The 14,795-nt window shown below is 38.6% G+C and overlaps 1 protein-coding gene across 1 annotated transcript in view; it reads left to right on the top strand.

Annotated features, from left to right (window-relative positions):
* The first annotated feature begins 10,786 nt into the window (after positions 1 to 10,786).
* TRHR (thyrotropin-releasing hormone receptor) overlaps positions 10,787 to 14,795 on the top strand; it is a 31,738-nt gene continuing 27,729 nt past the window's right edge. Inside the window, exon 1 of the mRNA XM_011968380.1 lies at positions 10,787 to 11,734. Within this exon, the coding sequence (XP_011823770.1) occupies positions 10,946 to 11,734 (789 nt within the window). The 5' untranslated portion in view covers positions 10,787 to 10,945. The remainder of the gene's footprint in view (positions 11,735 to 14,795) is intronic.

Genomic DNA, 14,795 nt, shown 5'->3' with positions numbered 1-14,795 from the left:
TAAATCCTGGGCCTGGTCCTGTTGACCTTTTCTCTGGTCTTGCGAAATTACGCTGTACCATTTCACATGGAATTAGTCACTTTTAACCCTATACACCCTTGAAAATATGTACATACCTCAATTACAGGAGCTGACACTCTGCAGTATAATTGGCACTCTGTATAAGTCACCCACGCCAGGCTGGGGACTCCTCTGTGCTGTGCATATTCACATTTCTATCTGCAGTGTCTGGTATAGAGCCTGTGAAATAATTGGCCCTCAATGAGTAAGCACTGAACAAGCATGAATGGACAAACAGTTGACTCTTCACAGCGAAGGTGAGAAATCACTCTGTAATATCTCCTCATTCTTATTTCCCACCACTCTTCTTCATAGAGGCTTTGCCAGCGGACTGGAAAGTTTATGAGAATAGCTAATAAAATATTTCAGAATTGTCTTGCTTTGAAGGAAATGACTGTGATGATGTTACAAACTGAAGTGTTTTCCACACTAATGTCTCTTTTTCATTTTTTAATCATTTCCAATATTAAAGTGGTTTCCGATTCTCTAAGATGTTATACTTTTGACTTAGGCAGATCTTGCTTACCTCCTTCAAATAAATCATCCTTTCCTGTCATTGGCAGTCTCAACAAGTTCCCACCCCACCCACCTTCTCTGCGGGTGTGAGCCACTTCCGAGACTGTCAGAAAACATTTCCTCATGAAGATGTGGTGTGTTCTGCACATCAGTGCTAGAATAATCTCGTCAATAAACCCAAATATTCAACTACTATTAACAACCTAAAAATTAAGTGACTAAATTTCTATCTGTAACTACTGTCCTTTTCTCTTTCAAAAAAATATATCCAGCTTCAATATTCTGCATTCTCCTTTCTATCTTAAGATGCTACTTAAGCCAACAATTCTTAACAACTCAAACAAATATTTTATAAAGGTTTTCTATCACAATTATAATTTCAAAAACATCGGGGCGGGCACAGTGGCTCATGCCTATAATCCCAGCACTTTGGGAGGCTGAGGCGGGCAGATCACGAGGTCAGGAGTTCGAGACCAGCCCTGGCCAACATAGTGAAACCCAGTCTCTACTAAAAATACAAAAATTAGCCGAGCATGGTGGTGGGCACTTGTAATCCCAGCTACTCAGGAGGCTGAGGCAGGAGAATTGCTCGAACCCAGGAAGCGGAGGTTGCAGTGAGCCGAGATCACGCTACTGTACTCCAGCCCGGGCGACAGAGTGAGACTCTATCTCAAAAACAAAACAAAACAAAACAAAACAAAACAAAAAACCAATAGTTACAAATGCAATTCTACAAATGCCCTCATTTGTCATAATTAGGGTGAAGAAATTCTTACATTTTTATTACTTTTTAGTTCACGAATTTATTGAGGCTTGAAAACATTTAATGTTATACATTTGATTAACTCAGTTTTAGAAGAATAAGTGTATACAATCAATAATATGACACTGGGATCTTCATAAAGATGTATCGTACCCAAACCACCAAAAAACCCAGCAAGTTTAATCATATTATTTTTCATGATCCAAATGTGTTTATACAGTCATAAATGTATTAAGCTTTTATTATGTGCCAAGTGCTGTACTAAGTGCCTGAGATGTATATGTCATGTACACACTACTCTGTGGATTGTGTTTTATGTCAATCACTTCAGAAAACCAGTTCACTCATTTATACAACATTTTGTACTATACACAAACCACTTTCTTTGTGTGGCGATGTGCTCTGTTACATGCTGGAGAACACACACAATACATTAAGGAAAGTTTGCCCTAAACACAAAGAGTTACTTTCTGCTTTGAATTCTTTATATGTGGTCCTTATGTAGATTTGTATGAAAACAAATTTGAGTTTTCTGAACTATAATTTCAAATGGCCTGGATAGCCTTTTGGGTGAAAAAAACAATCTGAGGTATAGAACTGCAGTGTGACTCGTTGGGACACAGTAGAACAAATTAAGTGTACAGATTTTGGTGACTTTTAATTCCTGCTCTGCCACTCATCAGCTATATAGTGTCGAAGAAATTGTTTAACCTTAATGTCTCAATTTCCTTATCTGAAATATGGACAATAATAATTCCTTTGTGGTGTCAGGCTTAAAAGGTTATCAGGCTTAAAAGTATAGTGCTGGCCGGGTGCGGTGGCTCATGCCTGTAATCCCAGCACTTTGAGAGACTGAGACAAACAGATCACAAGGTCAGGAGATCGAAACAATCCTGACTAACACAGTGAAACCCCATCTCTACTAAAAATACAAAAAATTAGCCAGGCATGGCGGCACATGCCTGTAATCCCAGCTACTCGGGAGGCTGAGGCAAGAGAATCGTTTGAACCCAGGAGATGAACGTTGCAGTGAGCTGAGATCACACCACTGTACTCCAGCCTGGGTGACAGAGAGAGACTCTGTCTCAAAAAAAAAAAAAAAGTATAATGCTTATACAGTGCTTAAGACTTAATAAGTGCTTAATAATCAACAGCTGTTCTTGATCATGATCATCATTATTAGAGCTAATATTAATAAAAATAGAACAAAAAGAAAAAAAGTTGACAAAGTATGCTAACACCTTAAAAAATAAGTCTTTCTGTTGACACTGTATTGTACCTTTACCAATGTTATCTTTTTAAATACAAGCATATCAGTAAAAGATAAGTTGAGATCTGTATCTTAAATCAAAACAGATGCCAGATGAATTAAAGAATTAAATTTTAAAATGAAATTGCTGAAATATTAGGAAATAAGATTTGAGGTTTGTAGTGATAGAAGAAAATTTTACACTATGTAATATTAAAAAGCCCTGTATGTAAGAAGATAATGATGTAAAACCACAGATACATTGAATGGATAATTTAATGGATATATCTTTTATATAATGAGTTCAAACAAATAAGAAAAACACTAGCTTCAAAAGGTAAACATGTACAAATACTTCACATAAAATATTTCTAAAGCATTAAAAATGTGAAGTTAAGTTGATTTCAATATTATTTTGTCTATTGAAGAAAGATATTTAAGAAGGGAATGCTTTGTGCAGGAAAGGATACAGCATATGAGGAAATAAATATAAAATAAGTAGCCACATAATAGATTTAAACCTAACCCCAGTGATAACTACATTAAGTGAAAATGATTTAAACACTTTGATTGAAAGTCACGTTATAAGATTGAGTAAAAAAGTAATATTCAACTATATGTTATTGCCAGAACCCATTTAGAGTAAATATACAGAAAGGTAAAAGGATAGAAAGGAATACAAATGAGGAAACTAATTATAAGTAAGCTAGAGTGACTACACCAATACCAGGTAAATAAACTTCAAAATAAGTTATATTAGGGATAAAGAGAAACATTTCATAATAGTAAAGGGGACAATTAATCAAGGAGACATCGAATAACAAAGTTTCACAGGACGTGGTTCAAGAAGTGACAGAAGTGAAAATAAGAAATAGGAAACTCCACAGTTATCTTTGAATACTTTTGCACAATATCTCTGTAATTGATAAAACAAGTGAACAGAACAATCAATAGCAATATAGAATACTTAGCCCTACAATCCATCTTGAACTAATCGACATTACAGAATGCTCTACTCAGCCAAAGCAGAACATATGGAGAATTCATCAAGATAGACTATATGATAGTCTATAAAATAAATCTCCATAAGTGGAAAAGGATTGACATCATGCAGAGTATATCTTTTATCCACAATAGAATTAAAGTTGAAATCAATAACAAAACCCTATATGGAAAATCTGCAAATATATGAAAGTTAAATGGCACGCTTCTAAAGACTAAAAGATGACATAAAAGGAAAACTGGAAAATATATTTAACTGAATGAAAATAAAAATACAACATATCAAAATTAATGGAACTTAAAGTAATATTGGGAGGGAAATGTATAGTCCTAAATGCTTACATTTTAAAATGAGAGTTATAAATCAGTGATCTAAGCTTTTACCATAAGAAGCAAATGGGAGGGTGGTCAGGGGAGGGAGAGATCAGGAAAGATAACTATTGGGTAACAGGCTTAATATCTGGGTGATGAAATAGTATGTGCAACAAACCCCTGTGACACAAGTTTACCTGTGCAACAAACCTCCACTTGTACCCCTGAGCTGAAAAGTTAAAAAGAAAAACAGTCCCCTTAAAAATAATTATTTCTCATACCTTTTCTACATGTATGCATAATAAACCATGTCTTCCTCATTTTATATTTGTGTGTTTTGTGAACCAAATATTTTATAATTTTTTAAAAGAAGCAAATTGAAGCCAAAGTAAGAAGAAGAGAAATAATAATAGAGAAAATAGTAAACAATTAAACTAAAGGTTGATCATTTGTAAATGTCAATAAAATAAATAAACCTATAACTAGAGTTATCATGAAAATAAGGAGATTGCATGAATTTCCAATAGAAAAAATAAGAGTGAACATCACTATACATTGAGCAGATATTATAAAGAGGGAAATACTCTGAAAACGTAATGCAAATAAAATAGATAACATTAGCTAAACAGGATAGATTCATTGAAAGACAAAGTAATCAAAACTACTTAAGAAGACATAGATAACACGAATAGCTCCAAATAAAAATCACATTTCTAATTAAAAACCTTTCAACAAAGAGAACTCCATGTTCATACGATTTCACTGATGAACTCTACCACATACTTAAACAGGAAATGATACTAATCCTATGAAAAATATTCCAAAATATATAGGAAATGGGAAGACTTATCAACTTACTTTATCAGGTCAGTGTTGACTTGTTAAAAAAACAGACAAAGACTTTATAAAAAAAGAACTACCTGAAACTGTGTAATTTATAAAGAAAAGTTTAATTGACTCACAGTTCCACATGGCTGGGGAGGTCTCAGGAAACTGACAATCATGGAGGAAGGTGAAAGGGAAGCAGGCACCTTCTTCACAAGGTGGCAGGAGAGACAGAGTGAGAGGGGAAGTGCCACACATTCAAACCATCAGATCTCATGAGAACTCACTGTCATGAAAACAGCATGGGGTAAATCCATCCCCATGATCCAATCATCTCCCACCAGGTCCCTCCCCTGACGTATGAGGATTAGAATTCGACATGAGATTTGGGTGGAGACACAGAGCCAAACCATATTATTCTGTGCCTGGCCCCTCCCAACTCTCATGTCCTTCTCATATTTCAATATACAACTATTCCTTCCCAACAGTCCCCCAAAGTCTTAACTCATTCCAACATTAAATCAAAAGTCCAAGTCCAAACTCTCATCAGAGATAAGGCAAGCCCCTTCTGCCTATGAGCCTGTATAATCAAAAACAAGTTAGTTACTTCCAAGATACAATGGGGATACAGGCATTGGGTAAATGCTCTTGTTCCAAATGGGAGAAATTGGCCAAAACAAAAGGGCTACAGGCCTCATGCAAGTGGAAAATCTAGAAGGACAGCCATTAAATCTTAAAGCTCCAAAATAATCTCCTCTGACTCCATGTCTCACAGCCAGGGAATGCTGATGCAAGAGGTGTGTTCCCAAGACCTTGGGCAGATCCACCTGCAGCTGCCTTCATGGACTGGCATTGAGTGCCTGTGGCTTTTCCGGGTGCACACTGCAAGCTATCAGTGGATCTATCATTCCGGGGTCTGGAGGACGGTGGCCCTCTTCTCACAGCTCCACTAGGCAGTGCCACAGTGGGGACTCTGTGTGGGGGCTCCAACTCCACATTTCCCCTCCGCACTGCTCCAGTAGAGGCTCTCCATGAAGGCTCTGCCCCTGTAGCAGACTTCTGCCTGGATTTTCAGACTTCCACACATCCTCTGAAATCTAGATGGAGTTTCCAAACCTCAATTCTGGCCTTCTACACACCTGCATGTTCAACATCAATGGAAGTTGCCAAGACTTTACATACTGATTCCAGTGACCAAATCTTTGCCATGGTTTCTGTGTCTGAATCTTGACTCACTCAATACACTGCACCACATTCAGCACTTCTAAACCCAGAAACCCGAATAGTTATTTCTCACAGGAACCAGAGTCTCAGGCCAGGGCTCTCTGTTGCCAAATTTTCTACAGCTGTCACCTTTCTGAACGTTGGTGGTTACTTAAGACCCCATTTATTTCAGCTGCCTGGCCCTCCCACAGCCTGGATTAGCTCACGCCACCAATTTCCCATCTCCAGACACCAAATTTTATTGGCATGGCTCAGTGGTTCTCAAACATCATTGTACACACCAAAGCTCCGGCCTCACTTTATGGCTAATTAGATAAGAATGTCTGCAAGAGGGACCCACATTTCTGTAATTTTAAAAACTCTCCAGTTGATTCTGAAATTCAGCCAGGGATGAAAAGCCTGAGAATAGAATCAGGTAAGTGATGGCACAAAGTGCTGGGAGCTCCAAAAAACTCAGCCATCAAGATAACATTTGTACTATTAAAATACCTTTAAAAATCAAAATCATTGGAAAAGAATCCATAATAAACAAAATATCAAAAATGTAAGTAAGGGATTAGTACTTGGAGCCTGAGGCAAAAGGCAAAATTCATAATACTGATCCTGCCTTTTAGAAAAAGAAATGTTCTCCCATTTTTGTGCAGTTATTTGCACATAGAGAGCATTTATTAGATATTATCTGAGTTTACACATAGAAAACCTACCTTATGAAATCATGCTTTGAAAATATAATTTTGCAAAAAGCATGAAGTTGATTGGAAGTTTATTGAGAAGAAGAAAGTTGACTGATAGTACCGTACTGAATAGGCAAGTCTGGGGTGGTAAACTCAGAAACGTAGCCTCTCCAGAGTTGAAAGAACAAGTTTAGGGCTAGAAGGAAGCGGGACCAAGGACAGTCTGAGTCAGTGCACAAGGGAGAATGCCATATTAGAAAACCTGCCTGGTGGTCATTGGACAGTTGTCTCATCACAAGCTCAAATGCCTCATGGCCAAAGCTGAGTCATAAAATCACACTCCTGTCTCCCCAAACCCCTGGCCATTTTACACAGCTGACTCTTGTCATCTATTACTCCTAGTCAGAATGTCTTCACTTTCCCCACCTTTCAAAGGAAAGCTGTGCTTTTCTTCAAGACTGTTCTCAGGTGTTACGTTGCCTCAGAAGCCCTCTCTGTGCCTCAGTTGACTGCCCTGACCACCCACAAATGCCTTCCCTTCATAGTCCAAACCCTGTGAGTGCACATTTTTAGTGCATATCTCACTGTAACTGTTTACAAACCTGCCGCTCCCAATAGACCACAACCTACTTGGAGGTAAAAACAAAATTTTATGTACTAACTGCCTGACACATAGTAGGAGCTTAATAATTATGTGTTTAAAAAAAAAAAAAAAAACCAGAGACACAGAAAAGAGACTCTGAATAATTGCCTTGCCTGTAAGTGTTGAAGAATGGCAATAAGAAAAGAATTGGAGTGGAGGTGGAATTGAGACATGCCACAGGTATGTCTTATATGGGTTCTCTCCTCTCATCTTGAAAACTCAACTATAAGACTTGAAGTAATCTGTTTTTAGGAGGCCTGAAGGCTAACTAAACTCCTTGGGGGAACAAGATGGGAAGATGGGCTTTACGAAGTAAGACTTTTCGAGAAGAATTTTTGTTTGGAAGTGGTGGGGGTAGGGTGCAGTAAGGAGGAAACACCTTCATTTTAGGAAGCATTTTTCATTCTGAAAAGCAGGAGGCTAGACAAGAGACAAGCTTTTCAGAGTAATCTCTGTCGTCTAGGCCAGGGAGAAAGGCATAGGGGATATCCATTGTCCAGTGTACTAAACCAGGTGGAGGAGAAAACTAGAACTCAGACAAAAATCCTGCTTGGGATAAAAGAATGTGCATTTGGATGGTGCCCTCCCCTGTCTCTCTCAGGAACTTGGGTTTGAGGCAGGGATCAGAACTCAAATGGTGGCAGAGGGCAGGGATGCATGACTGAGAGATGCTGGAGGTAGTGTGGAGTGAGGAACAGGACAGGACACATGTCCTGCATCAGGGACCCCTATAAACTCCTGACCACAACACCCACTCAGCCATAAATGATTATTTCTGTGAAGAAATGCAAGCCCCCCTCATTGCCAGACCTTTCAAATGTTTATAACAATCCCAATTTAACATTCAATTTCTCTATTTTGAAAGGTAAAAAATAATAAACTATGTTAAATCCCTTGGGCCTACCCTGTACAGACCAAACAATACATGTCTGAAGGCTGAATGTGGGCTCACACGTCATTAATTTGTAACTACAAATAATTGGGAAGGAGAAATGGATATTCAAGGATTCCTCAGTGGTTCAATGGGTCAAAGTCATTCAGTATCATCCAGAACTTCACCTTTACCTTCATCTCATTATTACCCAGATTTGGGCATGTTTTTGATATCTCTATGGTCCCGTCTACTCAAAATAGACTCTTCTATTGACCCCTTCTAGAGGGTTTTGTTATTTTATTTTATTTTTTTATTTTTTGAGATGGAGTTTTGCTCTTGTCACCCAGACTGGAGTACAATGGCATGATCTCGGCTCACTGCAACCTCTGCCTCCCAAGTTCAAGCAATTCTCCTGCCTCAGCCTCCCGAGTAGTTAGGATTACAGGCACGTGCCACCAAGCCCAGCTAATTTTTGTATTTTTGGTAGAGACGGGGTTTCGCTGTGTTGGCAAGGTTGGTCTCAAACTCCTGACCTCTGGTGATCCACCCACCTCAGCCTCCCAAAATACTGGTGGGATCACAGGCGTGAGTCACCGTGCTCGGCCTACAGGTCTATTCTTAATCTACCAGACACCTTACAGGAAATTTAGCTAAGGGTATTTTTCCATTGTCAGTTAATAAAATAAAAGTGGAGAAGCATTAGCATTTGATGTATTCAGTTGTTATCTTGAGAAAAGACGCATGTTTTCCGAGCTTCCATTAAAAAAATACAGATTTAAGACCAGGCATAGTGCCTCACACCTGTAATCCCAGCACTTCAGAAGGCTGAGGTGGGTGGGTCATTGGAGCCCAGAAGTTCAAGACCAGCCTGGGCAAAATAACAAAACGCCATCTTTACAAAAGAATACAAAAATTAGCTGAGCGTGGTGGTGTGTGCCTGTAGTCTCTGCTACACGGGAGGCTGAGGTGGGAGGATCACTTGAGCCCGGGAGGTCAAGGCTGCAGTGAGCTGTGATCATGCCACTGTGCTCCAGTCTGGGTGACAGAGTGAGATCCTGTCTTTAAAATAAAAAAAAAGTATAGATTTGCCCACTGGCTACTTTAGAGAAATAATAAAGCTGAAGTGTACTTTTCTTCAAAAGATGTGTCTATAAATTTTCATTTCAGAGGTTTGGTAACAGAATGGCACTGGTATAGATTTTTACTAGATGATTTTTCCACCTAGAAATAAACTGAGACAAAACATTGCTAGGTGGTTCATGTGATTGGAAATCCAGAGGACAGGCGAAGGGGAAAAGCATCCAGGGCCGATAGATTCTATAAAGTGGTCCAGAAATAGGAGTTGAAAAACTTAACAGACCCTACGCAGTTTAAATTGATGTTCCTAGCTCAAAGAGGCCTTTTAAAAATAATTGTTATAAGCATCAGCAGATTGCAGCTGAAATGGTTTGAAATCAATTTTAACTCATTTTCCATTCACAAAATATGAGAGGAGGAAGCCAATGGTACTGATTCACTTGAGAAACAGTACAAGGGTTTTCATAGTAGAGAAAGAGGTTGATTTCAGCTCAGACAGATATTTCAAGCTTCAAGGGCCGTGTCTAGACTGAGAAGGATTTGCTAACCCCAAAGTCCTATCAAACAAGGAGTGTAAATGTATTTCAGAGCCGCTTAGGTACTGGCGTTTCTGCAAAACTTAGACGATCAACAACGACAAGGCCAGCTGCTTCTAGACCCCTGGCTTATGATTTCAGCTTTCCAAATTAAAGATGGTCTCATCAGCACATTTAATAGTAAATCCTCCAAGAGCAGAAGACTCTGAGTCAGTGAGGACTGACTGGCATTTGTGAGTGTGTGTGTGTGTGTGTGTGTGTCTGTGTGTGAGAGAGCGAGCGAGCGAGCGTGTATGTTCTCATTAGGGGACGATCTATGATTTGACAGCCTCACTGCTGCTGCTCCTGCTGCTGCTCCTGCTTCTGCTGCGGCTGTATGGTTTGTCATTAGTTGGAAAGCGCTGTGAGGCTTTGGAGAAACTGCAGTTTTAAAGACTGAGCACTGCTAAGTGGTCTCCCTCTCCAATAGAGTAGATGAGATTTTCTGCAAGATTAGAAACTTGGAACTATTACCACTTCATCTACCCAGAAAATCAGGCAGTGCTACAGAGGATAAGGTAAGAGAAGGAATTGTCCTCTCTTGTATCTGTGGGGCAGGGGGCATGGGGAAATGTCATCTCAAAGGCTTTCTATTTTATACCAAAGACATCTCACCCTCTGAGAGCAAAAGAGGCAACAGCTAAATTTGTAACAAGCTTGATTATCGAGCTTCTTGGCTTTTTCCTCTGGTATCTTTTTCTTCTTCATCATACTTTTGCCAGGCATCTAAGAGGTGTATTAGTATTTATTTTTCAGTTAGCAGATATTATTTAATTTTTTTTCAATCGGGCATTGTTTCAAAACAAGGAGTTTTTACTGTTTCTCTTTTCTTAAGCATTTTTCTCTGTTAAGAGGGAACTGATCCCTCTTAATGTGAGCTGGTCAAAACAGTTACTCCATTCTACACTAGAGATGCAATAAAGGAAGTTTTAAGAAGTACACATGAGCCCTATTCCCGCAGAAAAATAGGAAGTGAAAGGAGTGGAAGTGAGGGTTATTTGTGATTGGGACTTGATCAGAAATTGTAACACTATTAATGAATATGTACTATGACCCTTCACAGGGGGATGGAACTGCTGCAATAAAAGTGAGCGCTGGAAAGAAGATGTTTTGAGAAGTCAGTGTTTCCGAGAAACTTTAAGCCACTAAAGATGGAAAACGAGACAGTCAGTGAACTGAACCAAACACAGCTTCAGCCACGAGCAGCAGTGGCCTTAGAATACCAGGTGGTCACCATCTTACTCGTGCTCATTATTTGTGGCCTGGGCATTGTAGGCAACATCATGGTAGTCCTGGTTGTCATGAGAACCAAGCACATGAGGACCCCCACAAACTGCTACCTGGTGAGCCTGGCAGTAGCTGATCTCATGGTTTTGGTGGCCGCAGGCCTCCCCAACATAACAGACAGCATCTATGGTTCCTGGGTCTATGGCTATGTTGGATGCCTCTGCATTACTTACCTCCAGTATTTGGGAATTAATGCATCCTCGTGTTCAATAACAGCCTTTACCATTGAGAGGTATATAGCAATCTGTCACCCCATCAAAGCCCAGTTTCTCTGCACGTTTTCCAGAGCCAAAAAGATTATCATCTTTGTCTGGGCTTTCACATCTATTTACTGTATGCTCTGGTTCTTCTTGCTGGATCTCAATATTAGCACCTACAAAGATGCTATTGTGATATCCTGTGGCTACAAGATCTCCAGGAATTACTACTCACCTATTTACCTAATGGACTTTGGTGTCTTTTATGTTGTGCCAATGATCCTGGCTACCGTCCTCTATGGATTCATAGCTAGAATCCTTTTCCTAAATCCCATTCCTTCAGATCCTAAAGAAAACTCTAAGACGTGGAAAAATGACTCAACCCATCAGAACACAAATTTGAATTTAAATACCTCTAATAGATGTTTCAACAGCACAGTATCTTCAAGGAAGCAGGTAAGCAAAACCCAAACTCCAAGTCAATAGAGGAAATGTGCGATAGAGTTCCTTGGAGATGGGAACAACTTTGCCCTGTTTAACTGATGGCAAAACTGAAATACAATCATGCAAATGCTTCACAGTGTAAGCTTCTGCCTAACATATTAAATCCATCTCTAAAGCAACTAGAGATCTAAAAATAGATAGGGAAAATTGGATAGCACATCAGCAGGTATCAGTTCAGGTGCTATTAAGATACAAAGAAATATAAACAGAAACTCTGGAAATTTACCTTTAATATGTTTGTGCCTCTCTGGAAATGTTATCAGAATATTTGGACAATTTCTGGCTTCTGTAGGAAAGAATTCTATTGCATGATAAAGAATTATCTTAAAAATTCATTGCACAACAAATATTTGACAGGACAGTTTGAAAACAGGTTAGTTAAAAAATAAATGAAACTTTCTTTGCCATTCTACAGTTACTCACAATGGAGACATATACCTGGCAAAGGTTCTTGGACTTATTTTTGGTAGGCTTAGTGGGGGAAGATTCTATCACCCTCTCCTCCAGCTCCTTGCACAGTGTCCCAGCCTGCAGAAGCTGAAAATGCACTTTGCTCAGGAAATGTTCTAATAAAAAAGACAACATCAAGCTCAATTTTTCATAAAGAATGACTCAATTTTTTAAAAAAATCTGTTTCTTTCCTGAAAATTCTTTTATGCTTTTAGATCACCTGAATGCCCATATAATTAGTTGAATAGTGGTTTCACTAGTGAACCAAGTGCAAAGCTTTATTGCAGTACATATGATTTATGAAATGATATAGGAATAAAATACTTTTATATCACTTACACATTTATCTATGTTTATACACTTCTTCTAAGTTACTTATAAACTTAGCTTTAAGTTTCTCTTTCCTTGTTTGGTAAATATAATGAACAGATGATAAATATTTATTCTCATAGTTAAAAAAGAAAGCTAAACTTGAAATCAACATGCTGATTCTTTTAAATGGGTTGAATTTTCTGATATTTCTTGCAAGGAATATAGTTCTCTCTGTGTACCTAGTTAGAAACTGAGTGTACTTTGTAAAAAAGTATATATATGAATCATTCCCACTATTACTTCATAAATTCTAGTTGATATATGCATTGTAACCAGACACAGCGAAATAAACTGCTAAAAAATTTAAGAGTTTTAGATATGCATGAAATGAATAATGAGCCATAACTTAAAGGAAACATATACTGCATTTTAAATATTGCTGTAATACCTGGTTTATATAATACTTATTATTTAAGATAACTAGATGATAGGAGAGAAGACCTAAGCAACTATTGCCAGCTCTTAGATTTCTTTTGCCTTGGATCTAGCAGTGCTACCTACTCTAAGGCTTATTTGGCCATTTATTACCCAAAATTTGATTAATGGAAATTTAGAGATCTATTGACTATCTTCCAAGACAAACGTTGACAATATAATAAGAAAGTAAAGAATATGTACATCTCAATTAGACACCAAACATGGGTTAATGTCAGCAGCGAGGAAGGTCAGGGAGTAAATTCATTCATTAGACTCCAATTTGCATTCCTGTTATAAATTTTTAAAACTTGTTTGTCTTGCCTAATGTCCTTTCTTTCCATTACAGTCATTAGTACCTATCAGCATTAATATGTTTTAATTTGCTAATTGTGTTACATATTCACATTCTTATTTCAAAACTGTTACCGATAAGCTGTCTTTACAGAGGCTGTATGATAGAAGAAAAAGCCAAAGCTTTGGCTCCAAACTTGGGCTTAAATGCCAGGATTCCATTCAAACTCTATAACCTTGGATAAGCAGAACTCTGTGAGCCTTAGTTTTGTCATCTATAAAACGAGATAAGTAGCAATATCCAAGATCCGTGTGAGGACCCATGAAATACCTCCTGAAAGATGCTTAAAGTGGAGGTGGTGATTAATGCCTGAGTGTTAACTAGGCTCCTCCTTAATTTTAAAAATATATTTTGGCAACTGTGAGGGAACTACAGGTTTTTCCTTAAAAATCCACATTCACTGCTTTAACAAAGATTACTTGTTGAACAAATATGTGTATGACATGGTACCTTCTTTACGGAGTTTGTTTTAATAATTAGAGCATTTGGAAATACATTCTGAGCATTTGGGGTTGTCACATTAACACCACTGTCAGCCTCCAAGAATAAGGAATGAAGTTCCCTTGTTGCAAACACCAATAACACCCTAACTGAGAAACATAGAGTGACATATAAGCCAAGAGGAGTGTATTTAAGCAATGTGCCTTGTAATTCAACCCTCATTATAGATGGGATGGGAGTTCAGAGAAAAGAAGGAAAATTACCGGGCTATAGGAATCAGAGAAGTCTTCAAGGAAGAGGTGGCTTTTGAGATGGCTCTGGAAGGATGAAGATAATTTGAAAAGTAGAAGTCAAGGACAGTATCCCATGCATAAAGCACAAGACATAGTGGCTGGGATGAGAATGGCGTGGGTTTGGAGAGGGGCCAAGTAGGGGCATATCGAGTGGGACTTATGGGATGGAGCGACTTAGTTGTCTGAAATGAATGATGTATTTAGGGGAGTGGTAAAAAGTAAGACTGGACTGATAGAAGTGTATGAGAGTGAAAGAAGAGAAAGAGACAGAGAGAGAAGGCTGTGGAGGATCCAGACAATCGGTCAAAGAAAGGAATTTGAACTTAATGCAGAGGCGACAAAGAATGTGAGTGATGAGCAGGGAGCAGCGATGATGAAATGGTATTTAGGGATGAGAAATCTGACAGCTCTTGGGGAGGCAGATTTGAAGAGAGAGAGATCGGTGGCAGAGAGACCACTTTGGAAGTTGTTAGTAGCGATACAGGCATGAGGCAGTAAGATCATCTATCAGGAGAATTTAAAGTAAAGAGTAAACCAGAAAGATGTTTCAAAGAAAGAAACGGTGTGATGTAAACATATCCGACATAAAGGATGAAGAAAGGACAATTCAGCATGGCCCAGGATTCTGAGTCTAGAAGAATGTGGTGCCCCTGATCAATGGAAATGAGAACAGTGAAGGGGAACCAGT

Source organism: Mandrillus leucophaeus, unplaced genomic scaffold, assembly GCF_000951045.1.
Source record: "Mandrillus leucophaeus isolate KB7577 unplaced genomic scaffold, Mleu.le_1.0 Scaffold840, whole genome shotgun sequence".
Lineage (NCBI taxonomy): Eukaryota > Metazoa > Chordata > Mammalia > Primates > Cercopithecidae > Mandrillus > Mandrillus leucophaeus.
The sequence above is the reverse complement of the archived record's forward strand: the minus strand, read 5'-3'. Positions and strand labels throughout refer to the sequence as shown.